The sequence below is a fragment of the Protomyctophum parallelum genome (assembly GCF_964188405.1).
Source record: "Protomyctophum parallelum genome assembly, chromosome: 8".
Taxonomy (NCBI): Eukaryota; Metazoa; Chordata; class Actinopteri; order Myctophiformes; family Myctophidae; genus Protomyctophum; species Protomyctophum parallelum.
The window spans coordinates 17,659,522-17,674,536 of NC_139703.1; the positions used below are offsets into that span (position 1 = coordinate 17,659,522).

The following is a 15,015-nucleotide window of genomic DNA, read 5'->3' on the forward strand; positions in this document are numbered from 1 at the left end:
GTTACCTTTGTTACCTCTGATCCGATTGGACTTCTAATCATAGAACACTTCCTGAAGCAGAAACGTTTTAGATTTTCATTGGACGATGACGGCGAACTGGAAAAGAAAAAAAGGTCCCAGTTTAGTGTGCTGCTTTAAACTTTAATATATTGTACATGTCTGAGACCACAACTCTTCTCCCACGCGTTCTTCGTTCTTTTCATTTTCAAACAGACTTTTTGGACTTTGGACTTTTTGGACTGTGCACCCTTTGGTCGAGGCAAGGCTTCTCAGTTTGTTTGCTGTACAGTGCTGTGGTATCTGTAAAGCACATTTCATTTGCTTAAAAGAGGACATTGAGATGGGGAGTGGGCTGGTAGAGAGAGAGAGGGAGAGAGATCTTTGAGAAATCAGTAAAAATACATCAACTTGTTGTATATTACGACTACTATCACATTTAGCATAAATTGCAGTTATTATCATGCTACAATTATGTGGAACTCGAACATAAATTCAAGGAATTTGTAAAACAATACAAAGAAAAAAAGAAAGAAACTCCAGGAAAGAGACACAGACAACTGCTATAGGAGGCCAACATCAATTAAACACAGGATTTTGGAGAAGGCCTTTCAGACATACTGTATTATTAGGTTTAATAAAATGGGGTGCAGCAGCAGGGGTAATGCTTCGGCGATTACTTCGGCGGCCCCCAAATAATTGGCAAAACACAAATTGGTGACATTAATATAAAATAAATATAAGTAAATGTCATAATTATTTCTTTAAATCTTAAAAAAATTGATATTTTATTGTGATTCCAGTAAGTACGACCCTAACGTTGTTAATCAATGAAACATAGTATACGCTATGTTTCATTGAACATAATCGATTGATTGATCATTAAATAAACATGCTCTGAAAATGCACACAGCCCGGCCACATGGCCACTTAACATCGAGTTTTTCAAGTGGGTCCTGACCCAGAAAAAGGTGGGGAAACACTGTTAAAATTGGGCTGTAGTGAAAATGCTAGCATTTGCCAGGAGGCCCACCATTACCTAGCAGTGTCGTCCGCCTGCCCTGCGTGGGCCGTTGCTGTATACAAACGCAGATAGAAATCCCCACTGAATGCATTTATTTCTGTTCTATATAAATGAAAACATTATGTGACTGTCTTTGGCTCTGTGAGGTTCTGTCTGCAATGGTCAATATCAAGCCATTCTTTATTGTATACGTTAGCCTCCACACTCAAGGGTCATGTTATAATGTCTGCGGTAGGCCTATTATGTTTTCGTTTTATTCATCCGTAATCATTCAGTAAGTTCAAAAGCTGCTAGAGCTTGCGGATTTGAATGCTATCAACTGGTATAGATATTTAAAAAATATATAGATGCCTCATTGGCCGCTGCACTTCATTGGAGCGACGTGTCACTCATGCGACTCCATGTCTCTCGCTGTCACTCAACTGACTACTGGTGTCTTTTCCGCACGATTTAAAAAAAATAGCAGATCTACAAGCTCAACATAGCTATGAGCTTGTAGATCTGCTATTTTTCAATAGCTAAAGTATAACAGAATGCTTAAAACACCAAAAGGGGTTCCCGTCCAGAATGGGTTATGGGGATTCCAGGGGGTACCCGCAGCTATAAATGACTACATAAACTTGTACTGTAAGTTCAACCACTTTAATCCTATTTTAAACTTTGCGCATTTCTTTTAAATGTCGAAACATTTTAACGACGCAAATCTTCTATTAGACCCGGGGTCCCTATAGCTGTAGCTGCCAGGAAATCTTTTCATATAGGATCTGTTAGCCTGACATGGCCAGACAAATATCACTGCGTAGATATTAATCTGGAACTTGGGCGTGGAAGATGTATTTCCAAGGGACGGTTTCTGGGGTGAGCGATATAATTTAAACTGAGGAGTGCCAGACGCGTGAATTCCGTTTGTGTCCGAGCATAGGCATGGTAACGCCCCGCCTGCCTGTGATTGGCCTACTGTCCTCTGAGCTCCGTCCGAGGTGGATATGCTGGATGCCTGGAATCCTGGATAGTCTGATGCGAGGTTACTGGGAAATAATACAAGTAGTATGGTATGATACAAGAGAACGCTAACGTTTTATTTTTGTAGAAGAGGCAAACTAATATTGTTTATTGTTTGCTTTGAAGGAATAATTGATTGAACATGCACGCCATAATATGATTTGGGTGTGTTCTAAAATAAAGTGTGTTGAAACATTATTATTTATCCTTTTTAGTGTAATAGTATTAGTTTACTATAATTACATTAATACACGATAATCAACACTAACACTTTATTTACCCAAATCAAATCATAGTACAACATACGTATTCAGTCAAAGCAAACGGCAGGCACAAACAATAAAATGTACAAGTTAGTTACAGGGCTGCATTCTGTCGTGCGTGCCAAGCTGTCATTCTCTTGTATTATTTATTTCTCAATCTCACCACAGAGTAACCTCACGTCTTGGAGGACAGTCAAGACGGGCAGTGTCAGTAGACCAATCATAGGCAGGCGGGGCGTTACCATGCCTATGCTCGGACACAAACGGAATTCACGCGTGCCAGACCAATCTCCCCAGGGATATTGTTTCCCAGTGGCAGATTTGTCATAGGACATAATGACAAATCATATGACGACACATGTGTGTGTCGTCATTGATAGGGAAATGTTTGAGAACCGCTGCTCAATTTACAATTTAGGCATTTAGCAGACGCTCTTAAGTTAATCCAGAGCGATTTACATTGAGTAAGAACAAAAAAGCATGGCAATACATCACATACATTAAAAAGTAGTTATCATGAAACATGCATAAGCTAAGAACGTAACAGTGGAATATCTATATAATGAAACTATGCATATATATATTAGAGTGCTATGTCTACCTAAAATGCTATTCTAGTGCTGGCCACATAAAATGCTATAAGTCTGCTTAAAATGCTATCTAAGTCTACATAAAGTTCTATCTAAATTACATAAGTTGAGCCTTTGCATATGCTTGTAAGGTCGTCGGGGCTAGGGCAAGTGCTATGGGCCATGATGGAGTCTCAATACTGTGTCATCGCGATAGAACACTTTCATATCGCAATCTTATAGCAACTGATTGCTTTCACTGTTGCTGCATGCATGTGCACAAAGCCTTCTGGCTCTGCATGGCCAGTCTGCAAGAGGGTGAAGTGTTGCATGAAAGCAGGCCAAGACGTTGCACACACACAGCAACAGTAGAGTGGCTGATATAGCTCTGCGTTTGAACGGTTCATGTCAACATTCACTAACCCATTTAGACCTGAGGACGATTCTACAAAATGCCTTCTAAATCCTGACAATTTTCTGAAAATCCTATATGTTTCTATGTCAGACGTTCTCAAACTATTTCAATGCCAAGGACCCCCAGAATTACGCTCACAATTTATTAAAAAAATAACACCGCGATGAGCTTGTAGATCTGCTAATATTTCAACAGCTAAAGCATGACATAATGCTTAAAACACCAAAAAGCGGTTCCCCGTCCAAAATTGGCTAAATGCAGCTGTGAGACACGGTGTTGTTGGACGTACCCACTGGAGACACGGCCCTCCGAGGGGTTTGTAGATCTAAATGACTCTGACAACCGGCTCAGAACAGTGAAGTCAACCCCCGAATTCCTGGAGTGAGCGTAATGAGGGGCGAGGACTAGGAGGGCCAAACCAAAATGCTTTTTAAACAAAGAGAACAAGCCATATCGGTATCAAAAGTTCACATGTCAAAAGTTAATTGCAACTTCGTGTAAATTATGAAGCTGCAGTGCAGCCTCTGTGTTATTACGGGGCCAGCGACATGCACGCTGCGGCCCCTGATCTGTGTGATAACTCAACGTTGGAGGTATTTTTGCAACGCGCCTTCATTTGTGGTCCAGCAAAATCCAGCATCTGTCCCGTCCGACCGAATTAGGTGAAACAAATGGACGACTCAGTGGACGACGACTGCTGCCACTATAATGTCAGTGGGCTCACGGAACTCATAAAGGCAATTAGTGGTGACATCGTATGAGGAAACCTGGGCAGTAAAAACACACACAAAAAAAAACACTTCGATAGACTTGTACAACGCTGACAGGCCTGGGTCGGGTCATGTTGAATTTCTCAGTGACTCATTTGGATCTAGGCTGCAGGTCTGCATGGTTTTGAGCTCCAAAACGTTATGTTTAGTCTTTTGTATTTTGTAATTGAGTTCAATAGAGAATTGTGGAGCATCAGTTCAGATTTTCAAGTCCAAGTCTAGCGTGTCCTCCAATTTTAGCAATATGACAAATACAATGTTGTAAGAGAAAATGTATTTAATTCAAAGTGTTACTGGAGTAAAAGTACAGAAGTATTCACATTAATATATGAAGTTTGCAGTACCACATAATTATTAAAGTACTCTTGTAGCCTGCTCCAATAATATGAGTTGTCTCAACCACTTGAATGGGGGACATTCGTGAAAATAGCATATCTAAAAGCTCACAAAGCAGCACGTTGCATTTGACGGTTTGATGTAGAGGGGGGAAAAGAGCGGTAGTCAGTATTTTAGCCGTGACGTGAGCGCCCCCTCCAGAGATACTTCCGGGTCCCACTTTTGTGTCCCCATAGAGTTATACTGTGTCCCTCCGTCGGATTAAATCTGAGACGAAAACAACCACGAAAGTCTCATTTTACCGCTTTGCGCTTTCCTTGCAACAACAAATATACTGGTCTGCCCCACACTGAATACTATCGCCATTTTATTTCATTGTGTCAACTAAATCCTCATTAATGCAAACTAGATTCAACATACTCAACCCTGCACACATTCTAAATATGCCCCCGAAATATTGTACTGAGCAAATAGACTTCCCACCTTTAATAATAATGATGATAGTCTTTATTGTCTCAACATCATATATTTTCTTTGTCATGGACACTTGTACAGAACATTAATAATTATACTCGCGTTGGAAGCATTAAGACGCATTTTAACGTAAGACTACAAAATGACGTCGGACATAAAGGACCACTTCACCACTTTTCAACATATCTTCATATAATAGGTCCTCACTAATAATCATGAAAAAATGGCACGATTTTTTTCTACTCAGTCTGTGTCTCATAGGACGGCTGTGGGCAGTTTAGAAACCATCTTCCAGTGACATCATCATCAGGCAGATTTTTACAACAATATTTAGATTTTCATTATCGTGAGAACGATGGCTTCCATTTTTGCATTGCACCTTTTCAGGACTAGAAGGCCTGCAGTTTCTATTAGGTTGTATTCCCCATCGATGTCACTGGAAGAACTGCCCACAGCCCTCCTATGAGACACAGACCGAGTAGAAAAGTGGTGAAGTGGTCCTTTAAATACAGAATAGAGACCTGGGGGACTCTGGTCATCTAGGGTTTAACTTTAAATGTTTAATGTTGTAACTGGTAAAAGGTTGATGTGTAGGAGGGGGTTGAGCAAGCCCCCAGTGCAGTTCTCCAACGTTGAAGCACTGGGCCCTAGTGGTAAGAGGTGGGACTGCAGGCGGACCCGTGGAGTTATGACAAGGAAACCCTGTGCAGCTGGGCTTTAACATTGAGCGCCCGTTTGCACTTCCGCATTTTGGGCACCACATTTTGGGGGCGGGGCTATCGCGCCGGTTCATTCTCTATCCTTTTAATATTCTATGGGGTCGAGTCCGAGAGCAGAATTCTTTATCTTTTTTTTCCTCAGCGTCAGCTGCGAATGCATGGGCTCCTCGTAATACATTCATTTCATTGAATCGCAGTGACTCGAGTGCGGACTCGGTGGGGGGTAATTTGACTCGGTCTCTTGGTCTGAGACCGAGTCAAATTACATGCGAGACCGAGACTAGACCAAGTAAATGAAAATGTGGACTGGAGACTGGACTTAAGTCTCGAGACGAGACTTAAGTAGGCTACAACAACACTAATATGTTGTATTTATAAAAAAGTAACTAGTAGTATAACTAAACTGCCAAATAAATAGCAGTGGAGTTAAAAGTACAATATTTGCACCCTGAGAATCCAAGTGATATGATATATGATATAGTACTTTATTGTCAGTTCACACTGAAATTTGTCTTGCGACCCACATAACAGAACACATATACATTTGACATAACACAAAAAACAAGACAATTTACATACATAAAGACATGAAGACAAGAGCAATATCCACCGCTTAGATTACCCCGTGGCTACTGCAACTCCTGATTAAGCATCAAGGTCGACTGGTGGACAAAGGACCTCTTTAGTCTGACCTTATTGTATGCTGGTACACCATATCTCCTTCCTGATTGAAGTAGTGCAATTAAGTATCAGCATTCTTTTTAAATGCTCAAGTTAAAAGTTACTTTCCAACCACTATAGTGTTTGGGCTTGGTGCAGCGCGGAGTGAAAGAGTCGTGATGTGCATATTAATGTGAGGTGGGGGGTGTTATTGTCACCTTGGAAAGGGCTCAGAAATACCCCAGCAGTTCTATATTAAACCTCGTTGATCCAGCCTGTCACTCACATTAGAGCTCTTCCGTTCTCCTTCAGCATTGTCTCCTTTACGTCAGGCCAGATTCCCGTCGCTCGTGTATACTCAGAGACGTGCAGAGAATGTTACAAAGGCTAAAGGGGCTGAACTTCCCTAAAAGGGGACTTTTATAGCAAAAAGATCAGACCCGTCTGAAGTGAGTGGTGCGTCTGAAGTGAATGTTGCTGTACTGTACTTGTGCTGTACTGTAGTCTGTACTGTACTGTATAAGCCATCCTCCCTGGCCTGTGTGTGTCTGTGCGTTAGGCTGTGCAACAGTGACACTGAACAAACGCTATAACGCTATTTTCGTGCTCGGACACAGGGACACACACACATAGCTGTCTATAGGAGTGGTTGCACCACTCAAAGAAAGCAGATCTACAGGCTCTCAACGCGTTGAGAGTAGGGATGGGCAATTAATCGGTCATTACATCGGTATCGGCCGATATTGGCCTTAACATAACGGTATCGGATCGATATCAAACTAATTTATCGGTTTCAGCAGATATTTCATTTTATAATAATTATGTTGAAAAACAAAGAAAAAATCTGAAATAGCCTTTTGTGATGATGAAGGCTGCAGATTCTATCAATGTTTTCTGGGGAAGCTTTCAAAAGCAGAATTCATTGCCATCCCCAGTTCCAGCTTACGCATGTGCATGTGTCCCTAGTGATGATATCACTAGAGACAATAATAATAATCAAAATTAATACAATAATAATAATAAAACAATTATTCCCCACACACATACGCCAACCAGCGGCATTCCAGAGAAGAAGGGAAGATATATAACCTCATTGTCAGCTCTGTAGCAGTGGCCAGCAAACTGTGTTCTTCTGGATCGCACTAGTGAAGAAACACAGGGAAGGTTGCCGTATATTAGATCGATTCCAAGACAGATTTTGCGCTCTCATTAGAAGGCAGGTGTAAGTGCCATCCAACCGTTAATAGTCCCTCACTTCACACGAGTGTTATTTAAGCGTGGTAATGGTAATGCAACACTTTGATACTGATTCAATTTTCTTTCCTTTTTTTGCACCTACGTCAGGTGGACTGACAGCAAAGAAACATACTTCCCAGAATACTTCCAAAATTAACTTCGCTGGACATACTGTATTAAATATTGTGACTGTCAGGTGGAAACCAACCAAATCTGTTAATTTTCAGGAAAAGGAAAAAAGAAGATTCAGTGTAATAGAGATGTCCCGATACTGTATCGGTATCGGAAAAGTATCGGATCGGCCCTTATTTGGTCATATCGGTTCATATCGGTATTGGCAAATATGCCAGTCTAACCACAGATCCAACACAGGGGTAAGGGGTTGACACTATCAGGTAAATAAAAATGTGATGTGGAGTTTGCTTTGGAGTTGCTCAAACTGCAAGTGCACATTTGAGTGAGGAGTCTGCTATAAACACAACACGAGATATATAGCTAGATAGCTATAAACACTATTCCCGGTCGGTGGACTTCAAAATAAGATCTTTTTTCTTTTTGTATTATTATAAATATTATTATCTGGTATCGGTATTCGGTATCGGCTAACACAGAAATTGTGGTATCGGAATCGAAAAAAGTGTACGTCCCTAGTAATTATTTAGTCAAATTATGGTCTTAATACTTTTCATTGCTAAAACATGTATAAAGCCCTACAGACTTAACCACTTTCACTTTAAAGAAAAATCACACCCGTGTGAAGTGAGGGGCGCTCTAATCATCGTACATCAAGAATGGTGGTCCCTTATTGACCGAGGGTGGCCACTGGCCACCGACATACATACTCAGCCGATTTGCTCGTCCACATATGACGTCAATTCTCCATTCATTGTCATGCATTTAATGTTTGTGTTCACTTCAGTGATGCTTGCGGAACTCGACTACATCTCGTTCCTGACCGCATCACTGTCGTGGCAATAATCACGTTAAACCACATACTCACGACGTGTAATATTGCTTAATTATTTTCCCCTTTTGTGTAGTTTGATGAAGTAGGGCATTAAATTACAAAACAATAAAATAATAATAATTTAAATATGGAGATTTCTACTCGAAGGCAACGATACGTACATAAACATTTTAACCACTCAAACCGTACACTTAGTTGACCACATTCCCAGCTAAATATCTACATCTACAATAGGCTTGTGAGCTTGTAGATCTTCTATTTTCGCCGAATGTTACGCTCAGAAGAGGGACACTGCGGGGACCATGGTCCCTGGGACCCTTGTATCAGTGATGATCTGTACACCAGTGGTGTCAAGGTGGAGTCTGGGGACTCTCAGGGGTCCTTGAGGGGGTTCCCATTGTACTGGAATCTGCGGACATATGCTCAAAAGACAAATCATAATAATGAATAATGAGACAACACAAGAATTCGGAGTTATAGAGTATAGAGATTTACTCGAGTAAGGAGACGAGACTTACATGAACCTCCTCATGTATTGGAAACCCAGTCTAGCTCCCAGAATGACAACCAACGACAGCTTTTATAGCTCTTCTCTTCTCCCACACGACAACCCCCAACAATAGCCACAAGGCATTCACCACATGGGCAGTGACGTCATAAAACACTTGGAGTATTCTTACAATGTTTATCTCTAAACTTCCACGACATTACCCCACTTTTAAACATTTAAAAACTCATAAACACCATTTTATCAGTACATTGCAGATGCAGGCAAAAACCTGGAACACAAAATAAACACTCACTCATATCGTACGGGCAGGCGAAAAACCCCTTTTCATACAACATTATCTCGTAACGTTCTGGGAAAATTCCTACACCGGCCTATCTCATAAGAGAAAACGACCACCACATGGCTTACGACATGATAAAAACATAAAATCAACAACATAGTATATACAACAAAACACATCAGAATACACAGGTATTCAGGCACAAACATAAATCAATATACAGTGACACAATGGTTTTATAACAACAAACAAATAAGGCAACGCCAAAATTAAACATACAATAACCGTTGCCGACATTGGACCCAAGGAAACATCTCAGCACCATAGTGTGTCCATTCAGAATTGTCCATCAGCCCACTTTGAGGAGCAAGCCAAGTCTTTTTAGTTCTTTCACAATGTGCAGGGCCCAGACATGTTGCGAATTTGCAGATTGGCCATTTTCAACAGAACAGCACACGTCCCGGCTTCCCGAAAGACCAGAAATTGTCACCCCACAGGTGACATTCCTGGGGCACATGACCGCACATGATCGCCGGATTCAGAGTTCAGAGTGCTAACAGCACTCTCATTTAGGACCCTCAGTGTCATAGTAGCAGACATGATCGCACATCATCATCATCATCATCCTTCATCATCATCATCATTCATGTTGTCGTCTTCATAGGATCATATGGAGCTGGAAAAAACATACTACAAACCAATTTTTTTAAAAGCCCTACTCTATCTAGTCTACCTAGAGTGTTGACGGTGGACTCAACACTTTGTAATATGACGGGAATATGATAATACTTTTAACATGGACACATATATATATACCAGTCAGCTGTTACTTTATAGACTGTTGATACAGCTGTCTACCATCTGACATTCTGACCATCTCCTAAAATACATTATCCCGTCTCCTTAGTACACACAGCATTTGTTATGTCTATGTACTGCTTTAGTTTCTTTGTATAGGCCTATCATTTAATACACACATATTGTTCACCTTTCCGCTCCTAATTTTTTCATAACAAGAGCCAGCCATGACAATATAACTACAATATAACATACAGCAGTATCAAGGAAATCTCTTCAGAACATCAAAATGTTGCATTTAATACTCACAGATCCGATTTCCACAATCCAATGATACTTTTCCCTGTAATTACAGCGATATATACACTTTCGACGCGCATGCACAATTAGGTTAGTCATTCCATTAGTAACCATGCTACACACATGTGAGGGATCAATAAATCAATCTCATGACACAACACGCATCTGCTCGCCTCCTCCTTCTTGGACCTAATCATAAACTGAATCAAAACATAACATTTGTACAGGAAACACACATGTATTTCCATACTTTGTCTTTATTTCCGGGGCGTCCCCCACACATCAGAATCTTACTCACAGGCCTCATCACGGACTCAATTTTACTGCCTTCCTATTAGAGCATCACGACCGTGATCCACTATTATTCCCTGTTTTTATTATTTTCCCGGATATTTCCCTATGATGACACAAAACAGCTTACAGAGCATCAACCATTATTTTAAAAATGTTCACACCGGCCATATGTAGTCAGATCAACAGAGGTCCATGTACTGCTAAAACCCTTCCCTAACTTAGTTCTATCTAATCTGTGGTATACAGCCCCTTATCGGACTTTTTGAATAATCGAACAATGTATAACTCATAAATATAAGCCTAGCCTATTTTTAATAAGCCTAGCTTATTCCGGCTTGATCATATTCTGACCATGTAAACAGGTTATCCTAGTACAGTATGTTTTACATTTAACTCACACAATAGTAGTCATAATCACTATTATTTTCTTGTCCTGATGTCAGTGTCTTTCCCTTATTTATTTTACTTATTTAAATTGCATCGCTCTTACTAATGAGCATTTGCCTGTCATAGACATGCACAGAGCAAGTTCAGTCAGGGAACCTCAGTCAGCGCGCTGGCCGTTAATTGGACCACTGCAGCATCAGGCTCTCATCCACATGATTCACTCAGCCAATCACAGCTCACCCAATCTCTCATACCGGCTATTTTAACCAAAGGTTTTGCATTCATCCTCCTTCTTGCTCGCTTACTGTTGTTGTATCAGCGTGCTGCTGTCACACAACCTGCACTCAATTCTGCTTTCGTTTTGGATCTACTGTTTAGGTACGGGGGTTTCAGAGTCCCTATGGTCGGGACTGATGCGCTTGACCTGAGTACCTAAAAAAAACAGATCCAATACATCGCCAAACCATAACAGATATATTGCATTGATTATCTTACATCAATAAATATATATATTACATCCTCCTTGAGTTGTCTGACTGAACTGTATTGAAGTTCCGCTTCTGTGACACACATTACACTAATACTATTCAAATCACTTGTTATTTAACAAAACTATGCCTCAATATACTGTACTTATCCTAATTACTTCTCTAACCGATCCAATACTATGTAGAGTTTGACTGATTTTATTCTGTTCCATTGTTGATGACATAACAGGGACGGATCACTATACAACCCCATTTTGTGATTATGTGACGGATTTTGATCCAACATTTCCGCAAAATGGTACACCGCCGCTTTCCCAGCGGAATCAAGAAACATCTGCAGCGCCCCTGTCTTAGACTCAGCTGCCTTTTTTCCATAGAGTCTGCAAACCAATTTCCCTCTGATACTGTATGGATAGTGACTGATTATTTTACCTCGACGTGACCTATATGACTGCAGTAGAATTCTAACTGTTCAACTTCTTATTTGAGTGCACACGCATACCTATTTCTCATGTAATACTGTACTATTGAACTGCACTAATTTATATTAGTATTGTAATATCTAAACTCTGACCAATTCAGTTCAGTGGCCTTGTGGTTAGAGTGTCCGCCCTGAGACTGGGAGGTTGGGTTCAATCCCCGGCCGGGACATACCAAAGACTGGGACTCCCTGCTTGACACTCAGCATCAATAATTGGACTGGGCAAGTTCCCGCGACACACTAGCGTCATGTCCAGGGGGTGTACTTGTACATCAGATGCCTCACGCTACAGAAGGAGTTAGGCTCCCGCCCCTCTGGCCTCATGGCTCAGCAAGGCTAGCTCTAAGCAGCTGATTATAGTATTGTGGCTTGACCATGTTGTAAAATCATTAACATTCAGGAGGAGGGGTTTTATTGTCTCCACTATTAACCATGTCAGATGACCTCAGATAAGTGCCGACAGCTGGAACCTTAGTTCCCTGTTAAGACAAGTTTACGTCCTGTCACTCACAGCAACCACAACCTACTGTTTTCCATAGCAGCTACAACTACACAAACGCAACTCTACTCACTCACTATCATTTTGATCCCAATGTACACCTGTCGGCTTCACCTCATCCCTCCATCACTGCAGAGAAACACAATCAGTCACAAAAATAGCTTCCTTTGCACTCAGCTGTCACAAGCAGGTTGGTTCGAATCGTACTCCCAGTTTTTCAGCGATTCCCAGTCCGCCAGTGTTTTCCATCTCACAATGTCAGTTCATCAATGTCCATTTAGTGACCAATGTTCAATGTTCAGTACGTTTATGCTGTATCAACCCTCCTCATACTGGAAAAAAAACAAAACCAGTAGGTTGGATTTGATCGTGGTATCCTCTTCTCAACGGAACAGGATGAAGCTTTGTTGACAGTTGTACATTTATCTTTCCATAATATTGCAATCCTTTGCATACTAAATTTTGCAATTTGTAGTTGTAGCTGTTATGTTCCCTCCCGTATTTTAACTTTTGGGTTCCTGTCCTTCAAATAATCTCATAATACTATTACATGCTCATTAAATGTAGTTTTTCATGTCGGCATATCTGGTTTATTCATCTCTGCATTCACTAACTAGTGATTGTGACTCTGAGAGGGCACATGCTTTCTACAACAACAAGACCCTCCCGACTGGCAGTGTTGCCAGATTTTGGAAGAGAAACAAGCAGCCATGTCTATGGAAACAAGCCCAGAAGAAGCCTGACTAGGCTATTATAATACAAGCCCAAAAACGCTTATAATAAGCGGACATGGCAACACCCAACTGCTCCGTCTCTGTGACAGTGGGGTTGACAGTGAGAGAGACGCTGTGAGCACTGATTTTCTTCCTATATAGACCACCAGCTGTTTCTCCCTGTTGACTATTTCAACTAACCACTACTACCCCCCCTCTGGGGTCACTGGGACAATCACCAGCTGGGAGATATGGCCGAGGCCGACACCTGGGGGCACATACCGGTGCATGTCGATTTGAACCATAGTTACTTTTGGACGAGACTGCATGTGGAACCAAGACAGTTCTTGTCTATATGCCACCAAAGATGAAGAAACTTTGACCAGCTGTAGCAGCTGAAAGCTGCTTTGAGTAGTATGCAACTGGTCATCTGTCACCCTGTTGCTGTAACAATACAGCACTATAGCCTAACCTTATCCTTCCATCCGCACTTCGTTAACCTCCTATTTTTACCAAGGCAAGAGGTATTTATAATTCGGCCCACATGCTTTTATCTTAAACCTCAACCAGTTTGACATTAACAACATACTATTATCTGTCACTATTGCTTTTCCTTTTCTCGATCAACTCACTTCAAGGACAACATTCAATACTGTCTCTCTCACACCATCCACACAGGAAAGTGTAAAATAAAAAAACAAACAACCATAGAAATGCTACAAGGTAACTATCCTGGGAAGTAATCCTTTACATTCATAATAGGGGACCACCTAGCTTTGGTTAATTTCTACAATGGCTTCATAATGTACTTACTCTCCTGTCTGTAACATGAGCCGTCACACAGGGGCAGAGGAGCCCTCGGAATAGCAAATAAACAATACACCAATTACAGGGGTAATTATCTCACAGCATGACCCCAGGCTAGCATCAACACTAATTCTCACCGTTTCATTACTTTACTTTTTAACAACATGCTTGTAGAACTGCCATTTTTTTAACTCTTTCCTATCGGTATGCACAAATGTATCATCTTAAAAGTCACTGTCCTAACAATTTCCTTAAATTTAGGCTATGTGTTCTATTTTACTCAAACTGCTCCACACTAGCAAGTCAGTCACTGACTTCCTGCATGCACTCCACAGCTGTCAAATGCACTCAATCACTCCCTAATTTACATTTTAAGCAACTGCTTTGTCACAGAATCAAATTACCCATGCAGCTATATTGTTTTTGACTAAGATAAAACTTGTAGGCTTAACAACCCACATTAACCTATACCTAATTTTACAAAGGATATGAAATGCCCTAAATGTGATCATTTACAATGAGAAATATATCTCATCTACCTAGCTTGGACCTTCTAATTTTAAACCTCCCTGAGGCTCTAGCACATACGCTCTCAAACCGGAGCGATTTACAAGAATACCCATAACATACTCATACAACACGTCACGTATTTTCTCTTAAACTAACTTACAATATTAATCAGGGCAGGGCCTGCCTGGGGAATTTAGATTACATTTTGTTTTTCTACATAAAACAATCCTAAATTTTATGACAACTCCCCTTGCAGGGAGCCATATAGACTGCCATCATGCCAGGTTAAGGAGGAAGAAAAATAAATAGTCCTAATTCAGACATTCCACTGCACATTTGAGGTATTTCCGCAGTTACCATTTCCATCAAGAATACTTTGACCCCACATATAAAATGTAGTTGATAGATTAAACTACCATAGGCTCACTATTTCATCAAGATGTACTTTTAACTCCACAAATTACACAGTAACAATATCTAAAATAGAATATCTTATAATTTCAACACACCAAATA

At 40.8% G+C, this 15,015-nt stretch overlaps 1 protein-coding gene across 1 annotated transcript in view; it reads right to left on the minus strand.

Moving 5' to 3' along the window:
• Positions 1-3,943: 3,943 nt before the first annotated feature.
• LOC310863677 (suppressor of tumorigenicity 7 protein-like) overlaps positions 3,944-15,015 on the minus strand; it is a 54,765-nt gene continuing 43,693 nt past the window's right edge. The window contains exon 16 of the mRNA XM_083772176.1: positions 3,944-4,037. Within this exon, the coding sequence (XP_083628302.1) occupies positions 4,012-4,037 (26 nt within the window). The 3' untranslated portion in view covers positions 3,944-4,011. The remainder of the gene's footprint in view (positions 4,038-15,015) is intronic.